The sequence below is a fragment of the Arachis ipaensis genome, chromosome B6 (genome assembly GCF_059453495.1).
Source record: "Arachis ipaensis isolate K30076 ecotype BB chromosome B6, ASM5945349v1, whole genome shotgun sequence".
In the NCBI taxonomy this organism is placed as follows: Eukaryota; Viridiplantae; Streptophyta; class Magnoliopsida; order Fabales; family Fabaceae; genus Arachis; species Arachis ipaensis.
In genome coordinates this window covers 56,342,103-56,353,361 of record NC_142441.1, presented here as the reverse complement: position 1 = coordinate 56,353,361, position 11,259 = coordinate 56,342,103, and the positions used below count along the sequence as shown (strand labels likewise).

Genomic DNA, 11,259 nt, shown 5'->3' with positions numbered 1-11,259 from the left:
CTGTATGTGATCAATGCCTTTCTTGAGAAGTCGTCAATACTCCTTCAGATCTGAACACCAGGGTTAGTGCGCATCCAGTCTGATTGAGGGTGAAGTTCCTGAAATCCATTCTCCTTAATGATCCTACTCAAAATGCCACAGACAAAGTCAGATCTTCTGGATCAGAGAATGTTGTGCCTTTGGGTTCTAGCCTCTACCACAGAGACCCTAATCTCCCCATAAATTGGCTGAACTGGTGTCTCGAGAAGTCCCCAACGAAGTCGTGGATTAGCTGTCTAAGAGACATATAATCAAGCTAGCGGTTTATGCTTTCCAGTCACGTATTAACACGAATCCAAGTAGACAGGGGTGGTTGTCAAGAACGCTATCTTAGTATGATGAACGGAGCTGATTGTCATGGATCATCCCATTCATCATGTGGAAGAACAAATATACATCTTAGAATTAAATCAAACACGGATTGAAGAGAAACAGTAATACTTTTATTAATTCATAGAACTCAGCAGGACTCTTCCCCTCAACCTAGGAGGTTTAGAAACTCATACTGATAGGAAATACAATATGAAATTCAAAAATATGGTGTAAAGTTGGTTGATTATGTAAAATATCACTTATATACTAAACTACTGACTAAGGATTACATAAGAAGGGTAAAACAGTCTTTTTAGTGCTAAAATCCACTTCTGGGATCCACTTGGTGAGTGTTTGGGCTGAGCTTTGATGAGATTCACGTGCTAGGAGGCCTCTAGGGCGTTGAACGCTGGCTAGGGGGTCCTCTTTGGGCGTTTGGTCGCTGGTCTCTTCTCCTTGGGCACTGGGCGCCTGGAAGGGGGCAGAAGGCTGGCGTTGGACCCCAGTTTTGGGCCTTCTAATATGAAGTAAAGTATAGACTATTATAGATTGCTGGAAAGCTCTGAAAGTCAGCTTTCCATAGCCATTGAAAACGCTCCATTTGGATTTCTGTAGCTCCAGAAAATCTCTTCTGAGTGCAAGGAGGTCAGGTCCAGATAGCATCTGTAGTGCTTTCTCTGTCTCTGAATCAGACTTTTGCTCCAGCTCCTCAATTTCAGCCAGAAAATAGCTGAAATTGCATAAAAACACACAAACTCAAAGTAGAATCCAAAAATGTGATTTTTACACTAAAACCTATGAAAACTTAATGAAAAGTAAACAAAACATGCTAAAAACTATATGAAAATGATGCCAAAAAGTGTATAAAATATCCGCTCATCACAACACCAAACGCTTCGATCACAGCTTCAATCAAAGCTTCTAGAGACTCCCACTCGCTCGCCTTCCAGATCTCGTCAGCCAGTGCCACCGCGTCCGCGCTGAAACCTCGCTCTGAATGCTTCAAGCCACTGGGGCAAAAGCAAAACCAGCGGAAGAACCCGCCGTAGAAGATGACGCAGAAGCAGAAGATCTAAGCATTACCTCAACGAAGGAGACAATGACGGCAAGAGAGGCAAAGACACGAATGGCGGTGGCTGTGGCGATGACATTGAAATTCTAAAGTTTCAGAGATATCTCACTCTCCCTCGTCTTCTCTCTCGAAGCCCTGTTATGATATCTTTTTTTTTTGTATGGGTTGAGTAAATATTTGTTTGGGGTGGATTGAGAGTAGTGGGAGTTTTTGTTAATTATTTAGGAAGTTTTATAATTTATCACAAATAAAATATATTATTAAAGTTTTTAGTAACTCCCATTAAAAAATTATCACAAACAAATAAAAATTTTGTAGTGTTAAATATTTAAAATTTAAGTTTACTGTCGGATTTATCGGGAGAAAATCCGATGGAAAAAATTACCAGTGAAAATTTTTCAACGGTAATTAGCGGCGACGAAAATATCTACCGGTAAATAATTACTGGTGAGGTTTATTCCGTCAGACTTATTTCGACAGTAAATATATTATTGGCATATTTTTTAGTAAATCCACCAATAAATTTGACGATACTTAGCATTTTTCTTATAGTGTATATTACTTTGAAAGACTAATTTTATATTAATTTTTTAACATAAAAAATCTTGGTAATAATTACTTAAATGTTAATGAATTTTGATGATTTTAATAAATTGTAGAAAATTATTAATTATTCCATTTTAGATTCATAAATTTATAAAACTCATATTTTTTTAAAAATTTTAACTAAAATATAAAATTTGAATTTCTATTGTTGTTGTTATTGTTTAAATCTAAACGAGAGCTTTTTTACTACCGATTCCCTATATGTCCATAGGCCAAGTTGATAAGTATCGTATTGGAGGATAATGATCCATTTACGGATAACATATGGAATATATGTGTCTTAGGATGTTATCTTTTAATAAAGACAAATAGGAGCGAATAGTCTAGGTGAAAATTTTTAACTCCGCAACTTCAGCAAAATCAGTCTCCTTTAAGTATGCAATAAGAGATCAAACGACTTTTTTACTGGGTCTTTTTAAATAAATAAAAAAAAGACCCTTTAACTCTGTACAATTATAAAAATAAGTACAATTTATAACCAAACTCTATCCTAAATTTTTTTATTTTAAACTAAAATAAAAGATACCCAATCCATTTTAAAACCTAATATTTCTACTATCAATTCCACAATAAAAGATTTGTAAACAAAACCTAAAATCTAATTTATCTAATTTTAATTCTAAAATAAAAATAAAAGATTAGTCAGGAGAACCTAAAACCTAATTTTTTAATTTAAATTTAAATAAAGTATTAATTCTAAACTCTAAATTCAAATTTTATTATATATTCCTTATCTATATTCAAATAATACAACATATTTATGATTAAAAATATATTTATTAATCAAGTTAGGTTGACTTAGTGGTTAGCTCACTAATTGATCACTCAGATAAAGGCATTTAAAACGTCTTTTTTTAAAGATGTTTTATAGTAATTAAAATTTAATATATATAATTGATTAAATTGTGTTATTTTTGTCAAAATTAGACCAGACAAATTGATTTGACCAAAAATAGATGAACTAAATCTTAAACCGGTCTAAATTTTAATAGAAAATAACTATAATATTCTTATTATAGAAAATGACAAAATACTCTTATTATATATATTAATTTTGAGAATCCTAAATCATAACCCTTCTCTTCTCTCTAAGTCGTCATGGGGTTAATATATATATATAATATGAATAGTATTGTAGTCGTCTTTTATAAAAAATATTAATTTAGACCAATTTAAAATTTGGTTCAACGATTTTTTGGCCAAATCGATTTGTCCGATCTAATAATGACAGAAATAATATAGTTTAATCAATTACATAGGTTAAATTTTATTTATTAGAAAATATCTTTAAAAAAAACGTTTTAAGCGTCTTTATTTAAGTGACTCCTTTTGTATAAATAAGTATTGGGAATTCGAATTTAGTCTTGTACTTATAATAATTTATTGGCCAATAACAAACCTTTAAATGTAGTTCCAATTCACAATGAACTATCATCATTCAAGTGTTCTGGTTATATGTTTGTTCTTATTCAATTAATTAATGTCAATACTGTGCATTGTTAGTTCATTCTTACTCCTTTTCTTTTCTTTTCTTTCTCGTTTTACTTTTTTATCCTTTCGCTACTTTCACTTTCTACTCAAGTAAAATATTTACCAAACATAAAAGTAACAATACTGTTAAATAGCTTTTGAGACTTTCTTCCACTATTTCTCATGCAGCACATGCAAAATCGCTTTCTTCTTTGATTTCGCAGTCAAGAACAACGAATTTGTTACGTACTAGGCAAAAATGTAAATACTAACATTTATTTAAATAATTTAATTTTGATACACTGTCATATAATAAAATAATTTTATACGAGTATCTAATTATATAATACCACATCATAAAAAATAACTGCTATTTTTATTGAATGGTCATCCAAAAAAACGAATATAATTGTATCATTGTGTAAAATATTTTACACGTATCAAATATTCAAAATGAAACTCTATTCAAATTGATAAATAAGATTTTTATTTATTTTTGTAAGCTCAATTGAGATAGTCTTTCTTCTTCACCTAAAACCTTTAAGTTTGAGTTTCACTTCTTAACTTTGGAAAAATAAATTTATTTATTTATTTAAAAAAGCCCAAAATTTAGTTTGGAGTATATATTTAAGAAAGAAAATTTTAAGTTTGTCTTTTCTTTTTATTGTACAAGAGCTTAATAACAACAATAATGTTCTTGCCATAAAAAAATAAATTTGTGTTGGTGTTGGTGTAATAATCTTCCTTCTTAATAAACAAAGATATAAATGAAAAGAAACAGGAGATAGATTAAGATTAGTAATTAAGCTCTTAATCTTTGGGTGTTTATGGTTGTGAACAGAGGCCACAATTTCACGGTTGAAAGTTGAAACTTTTTCGCAGTCTTCAACTTCAATTTTAACGTTTTTCATTCTCATTCCTTCAAGTTTCGGGGTTCTCTTCTCTCTTCTCTCTTGCTTCCTCCACTGTGTTGAACTTTTTCTTTTCCATTTATGGCTACCATTTCCGTTCACGAATCATGTTTGACTATGTTATGATCAATTATGTAACCGCCTTTTTCATATTTCAACTTTCTAAATATTCCAATACAGAATCTGTCTTTTCTGATATATACTGCTTTATTTGTCCTTTCCATTTTCTGAAATGAACAAAATGCAGCCCTTCCATTATGAGAAAATCTGCTCTAACTTTCTTTCTTATATAATATGTTATGTATGCTTTGGAGTTGTGGTCTGTCCTTTATTTTTCTTTTAAAACTTTGTTTTTATAAAATCTAACAAGCTATTGGATTTCTAGGCAATCTCTGTGTCTTCTTAGTTGAGTAGTAAAAGATTTTCAATTACTTTATGTAGTTTTTTTTCTGGCTCCTCTTTTTCTGTTTCAGACTTTCAAGGCAAGTTATGCAACTATTCTTATATTGTAGCTGTTGAGGTATTGGGATACTTTTAATTTCCGCAAGGAAATCTTCCTTTTGGTCATTATGCATGTCTGGCCCTGTGGCCATAGTTGCTGATCATTTGGATGGAGGCGCACTTTCTTGTGCTGACAGAACCAAATCTCTTGATGCCATTTACGAATCGGATCACTTATCTATATGGACGAATGGTGAAGCTGATCATTCCTCTGAAATCGTTGGGTTTCGAGTTGGAGAACTCTTGCTTCCTAATGGAGAAACATATTGTGGTTCACTTCTTGGCAATATGCCCGAGGGCCATGGTGTGTATGTCTGGTCCGATGGATGCGTCTACAAGGGCGAATGGAGACGGGGGATGAGAAATGGTATTGGGAAAATTAGATGGCCTTCTGGAGCAGTGTATGAGGGTGAATTCTCTGGCGGATATGTCCATGGTACCGGAACATATATTGGTTCGGATAAGTTGACCTATAAAGGGCGGTGGAGACTGAATCTTAAGCACGGTCTTGGTTACCAAGTTTATCCGGATGGAGATATCTTTGAAGGCTCTTGGATAAGAGGTACACCAGAGGGGCCTGGGAAGTATACATGGGCAAATGGGAATGTATATTTGGGGAATATGAAAGGCGGGACCATGTCGGGGAAAGGAACTCTAACATGGATAACCGGGGATTCATTTGAAGGAAATTGGTTGAATGGCATGATGCATGGGTTTGGAGTATACACTTGGAGTGATGGAGGCTGCTATGTTGGGACTTGGTCACTCGGTCTAAAAGATGGTAAAGGAACTTTTTATCCTAAAGGCAGCGGTCTTCCATCCGTTCAAGAAATCTACCTCAAAGCTTTGCGAAAAAGAGGGCTTTTGCCGGATTTGAGAAAGCAGAGCCAGGTTGGAGATGTCAAGCTTCGTGAGAATCAGAGATCCAGTCGTGTTTCGTCTCATAAACTTGCAAAGGGAAACCTGTTAAATCTGGACCAGTCTAGTAGAACAAATGTTTCTCTTGAAAGGCGTTGGAGTCTTGAGGTATCAATTGAGAAAGTGATTGGACATGATTCTGCATTCGACATAACAGACTCTTTACCAGAAAGTGGAAATAAAGAGATTATTTCGAAGATCCCAATCTTGGAACGAGAGTACATGCAAGGCGTATTAATAAGTGAAGTAGTGTTGAATGATATGTTTACATCCATGTCTAGAAGGGCTAGGCGTCGACAAAGAAAGCTTGCAAGAGAGATAAAAAGACCTGGTGAAGCAATCATCAAAGGTCACAGGAGTTATGATCTGATGCTCAGTTTGCAACTTGGAATAAGGTATAACTAACCATTTTAACTTTTAGCAAACTCAATCTTCTTTATTAGTTATCATTTGTTGCAAGTGATAATTCTATTGGATCAAGCTCCTCTAAAATTTGGAGATTGGTAACGTGAGAAAATAAGTGTCTAATCAAATTAAGATAGTAAGTCTTACAAATGATTGAAGTTATAAATTCAATAGTGATTAACCCCCCTTACTTTACCACTTTATCAATTTCTTCACTTTACAGGATCTTTTTCCAATTCTATTCGTTCTTTCTTTTCTCCGCTCGGATCTGTGTGCTTTTATTTCCATATTCTAACATGGTAACATTTCTAGAGGAAAACACCTTCAAAGGCCATAATAAAGTTACAGAGTTAGGATTATGACATGATTGATGGTTCTAATAATTAAGGACATTTATGATCCTTGTTCCCTTATTTGAAATTCCTTTTGATCTTCCTTGGATCACATATTAGAGCATAGAGGTCTAACGTGTATGGCTCCAATAGTCATATGAGAGGAATTACATGACAGCTATAAGATGTTTCATCTTCAATGAACAAATGCCTCATGATTTTATTTCATAATTTTTACAGTGGGACTAAGATAGCTTGTTTCTTAATGCACCTGAAATTTGAAGTTAAATATACTTTTGCATATATTTTCCTTAATATTTTTAAGCAAAATTTTCAATATGGCTAGGTATACTGTGGGCAAGATTACGCCTGTAAAGAGTAGAGAAGTGCGAGCGTCGGATTTTGGTAGCAAAGCAAGCTTTTGGATGAATTTTCCAAAAGAAGGTTCTCAATTAACCCCTCCGCATCAGTCAGATGATTTTAGATGGAAAGATTACTGCCCAATGGTGTTTAGGTTAGTGATTTATGCTCATTTTGGTATCAATTTCTTTCATATGGTCTTTGTGTTTATATGTTGACTTGTGATGCATGTAAATGTATCCTAGTTATTTCAAGTTTCTCTGGCTCTATAATTAAGTAGTTGTTTCTGGTTTCTTGTATATCCAGAAAACTATAAGATATAGTATTCATTGCTTGAGTAAATCGTCCCTTGTTATGGATAATTGAGTACATCAATCATTTATATATCGTAGTCCTTCCATTTTCATTTGGCATTCCTCTATCTTGTTTCCAATTTTCACAGAAATTTAAGAGAGTTGTTCAAGATTGATGCTGCTGATTACATGATGTCTATCTGTGGAAATGATGCTCTGAGGGAACTATCTTCTCCGGGGAAAAGTGGTAGTGTCTTTTTCCTATCTCAGGATGATCGTTTCATGATCAAGACGCTGCGGAGATCTGAAGTCAAGGTGCGTTCGTATACTTGTTTCGATTTTGACGTAGAGTCGATACTGATGCTAATGTATGCATCTAATTGTACATTCAGTGGAATTGCATAAAAATGAAGCCAACAACTCCCTTATTGATATTCAGGATGCAATTTTACTGCAATAATAATAATAAAGATAACTAATTTTAATCAACTTTTCTTCTCTCTGATAATGGTTTTACACCAGAGACTTTATTTCCTTCAATATTGGTCAAAGGATGTTTTTTTATTTCACCATATAAGACTTAGAAGCGCATTAGAAGCAATGGATTTTGAAAGGAATTGCTAGTTGGTATAGCCACGGACTCAAAGCGAAATATCTATTGGTATGCCAACCTTACAATAACAGAGATTAACAAAATAAATAAATAGAATTCTCTCTATTCACAAAATATTAGGAAATTCCGGTATTTTTCTGATACTTGAACAAATTGATGTATAAATGTTTATTGACATGTAGGTTCTTCTGAGAATGCTTCCAGACTATCATCATCATGTGAAGTCATATGAAAATACACTCATTACAAAATTTTTTGGCCTGCACAGAATTAAACCTTCAAGTGGTCAAAAGGTAATGCGCATATTATATTACTACATTTTTCTGTGATTTAATGTTTTTCTGTTTCAATCAACGAAGGCTTGGATTGCACCTTAATTCTCAATTCGAAATATCAAGTGCGAGAAACTGAGAATTTTCATTAAGCAAATTTATAAAATATTTGAGTCTTTTCATATCTTAGATCTTTCATACAGAATGACTTAATAGCATTCCTTTCTCTAAAATGGCGGCTATTGTTAGCATATAATTTGGTGTCTTGCAGTTTCGCTTTGTTGTAATGGGAAATATGTTCTGCACAGAATTAAGGATTCATAGGAGATTTGATTTGAAAGGTTCTTCCCTTGGACGGTCATCAGACAAGATAGAAATTGATGAGAATACCACTCTTAAAGATTTAGATTTGAACTACTGCTTCTACTTGGAACCATCTTGGAGGGAGTCTTTACTAAAGTAAGTGATAGTAATGTTTTGATGAGCTTTGTGGGAGACCCGATATTTTATAATTCATAGTACTGTATGCTAACAGAATCGGCATGATATTCCTACTTATTAAGTACTTTTTTCCTCGGGTAATGCTATAGTAAAAAGTGAAATCTTGGTGAAGGGTAAAGATTACTTTTTTTAGTAAAAAAGACAACCAAAAAAAAATTGTCATATACAATGTATATGTTTTTTCTAAATTTAGTAAAAATCTTCACTTTTCACCCAATTCTATTACTGTTCACTAAAGAAATTTCCCTTTTTCTCTCTAAAGCACTGTAAATATTGAAATTTTCCTTTTACTTGTACATTTGTGCAGGCAGATTGAAATAGACAGCAGGTTTTTGGAAGCACAGCACATTATGGATTACAGCCTCCTTCTAGGGGTTCATTATCGAGCTCCCGAGCAGCTGCGCCCACTCACGTCATACAGCCACCGGATGAGTGTGGATGGATTGGCAATGCTTGCGGAGGAAGGTAGGTAGTGGATTTTGCTTGGTAAAGCTATTATTGGTTTGTAGTTGGGCGAGATATGTGATTGATGCTTATTTCTGCCAACCTTGTGTGCATGCATGCAACTCATTACTTGGAGTCTTGGACTATATAGAAAAGAAAATACTATTCATACACCAAACATTCTTGATACCCATATAAAAATACAGTTGTTTAGATTAATTGTGTATTTAAACTATTTTTTAATTAACAAAACAATGAACACGGTTTGGTTGTTAAGAAAATACCGGTGTCAAGACAGTGTTTTAAAGGGTGTAGACATAGCGGGATTGGATAGATAATATCACCCCCCCCCCCCCCTGCTCAAACCAGATCAGCAAATTATACAAGTCCTGCAATTTAGGTTGTCAACTAGTCAAGAAACTTGAGTCTATGAAAAATAAGACAGTGAACCTTTACCTCAAGTTGTGATACAAGAATACAGTTTTTAACTTTTTATACACTAAATTACTTATATATTTCTCCTATCTTACTTATGTTTTCCCCTTTTCTAGTAGAACTATAAAAATGGAACTGATTAATTTAAAACTTGGCGACAATCCTCTATCAGACCCTCTGGAGGACGAAGTATATAACTATCCACAAGGCCTTGTTCTTGTTCCTCGAGGATCAGATGATGACAGCGTCGTTGTAGGCTCGCACATTAGAGGTAGCAGGTTAAGAGCTTCATCTGCTAATGATGAGGAGGTAGATCTTCTTCTACCTGGTACAGCAAGGTACACATTTTCTTAACGATTTTTATTATCGGATCAATTATTTATAAGCCATAAGTCGATCATAGGGCTCATGATGATGCATGAAATAATTGCATGTATGAACTTGACTGAAATCTTGTAATTCTCTTCCAAATCCAGTCTTATGAGTTATTACTGTTACTCCCTTTACACCATAATCCCGCATACTGAGGCTTTTTTCTTTGTTTATAACTTGTTGTTAAGCAGGCTCCAAATCCAGCTTGGTGTGAACATGCCCTCGAGGGCAGAGCAGATTCCAGGAAAACAGGACAAACAAATGTTCCATGAGGTATATGACGTTGTAGTGTACCTCGGTATCATCGACATACTGCAAGACTACAACATGACTAAGAAGATTGAACATGCCTATAAATCTCTCCAGTTTGATTCATTGTCTATCTCGGCCGTCGACCCTACATTCTACTCGCGTCGCTTCCTGGAATTTATTCAGAAAGTGTTCCCGCAAAACTCGGTTTCAGGTTAAAAGCTTTTGAGATTAAACTCAAATTCAGAAGTGCGAACATTATCACCCTTTATACAGTAGGTGGCAAGTAAGTGTCATCATAATCTGGTATTGTAATCTGTATATGATCTAAGGTAGACTACGTCAAATCATTGCTTTTTTGGATGTTTAATCATTATAGGTGGGTGATATGAAGTTCGAGAAATGTGGGAGGACCATTAAAATATATAGTTTTTGGTCATCAGTTTAAAAATATATTGTTGAATTACTAGACTAAAGAAATTGAATTGATGATTAAAAGTGGCCAAAATTAACAAATTCTTATGGTTTTTGAGCATTTTTCATAAAGATATTCATCTCTTGCCGAGGTCGCATGGTTTTATGCCATATAGTCTCAGAAGTGAAATACAACTACAGCTATAGACAGCATCAATTACATTATCATTATGTATGTAATAGGATTTTTTTAAATAAATAAAAAATATATATTAATTACCGAAATATGCATTTATGATCATTTTTACCAAAAAACATCACATCATTTATTTCGTTTACCGTGTAAACGAAATGAGTTAATACATATCTCGTTTACACTGTAAACGAGATAAGGCTGAAGAAGACATGTCATATCACGTTTATACACATGTTGTGTAACGACCTTATCTCGTTTACAATGTAAACGAGATACGTATTAACTTATTTCATTTACACTGCAAACGAGATAAGAGGAGCAGAGGCCTATATATGTATCTCGTCCACAACATCCATTTTAACCCTTTGATTTCTCTTTTTTGGCCTTTTCTCCCACTTTTAACCTTTTCTAATCATATTTCCAAGTTACTCGATGAATATGGCGTACGTTGATAACCACGTTGGAGACATTAACAGACTCAACGCGACTTAGCACATTGCAGGGGCAGAGCATGGGTCAGACATACCGTCACCCTTTTACCCCT

The 11,259-nt window shown here is 34.0% G+C and overlaps 1 protein-coding gene across 5 annotated transcripts; it reads left to right on the top strand.

Annotated features, from left to right (window-relative positions):
- Positions 1-4,279: 4,279 nt before the first annotated feature.
- LOC107648737 (phosphatidylinositol 4-phosphate 5-kinase 9) lies at positions 4,280-10,603 on the top strand. Of its 5 annotated transcripts, none has more exons than XM_088491769.1 (9): positions 4,280-4,544; positions 4,884-6,224; positions 6,913-7,080; positions 7,369-7,534; positions 8,015-8,125; positions 8,376-8,563; positions 8,913-9,070; positions 9,657-9,822; positions 10,048-10,603. In XM_088491769.1, exons 2-9 carry the CDS (start codon positions 4,984-4,986, stop codon positions 10,322-10,324), a joined length of 2,475 nt encoding a protein of 824 aa, XP_088347895.1. In that variant the 5' UTR covers positions 4,280-4,544; positions 4,884-4,983; the 3' UTR covers positions 10,325-10,603. The 5 variants fall into 5 exon arrangements, with proteins under 5 accessions (XP_088347895.1, XP_016208055.1, XP_088347894.1 ...); XM_016352569.3 differs by having other exon boundaries at positions 4,302-4,432; XM_088491768.1 differs by having other exon boundaries at positions 4,340-6,224.
- Positions 10,604-11,259: the final 656 nt, after the last annotated feature.

Coding starts and splice junctions, on each gene's coding strand:
- LOC107648737 (XM_088491769.1), top strand. CDS start 4,984: ATGTCTGGCCCTGTGGCCATAGTTGCTGATCATTTGGATGGAGGCGCA. Junction 6,225..6,912: donor AGTTTGCAACTTGGAATAAG/GTATAACTAACC, acceptor CAATATGGCTAG/GTATACTGTGGGCAAGATTA. Junction 8,126..8,375: donor AACCTTCAAGTGGTCAAAAG/GTAATGCGCATA, acceptor GGTGTCTTGCAG/TTTCGCTTTGTTGTAATGGG.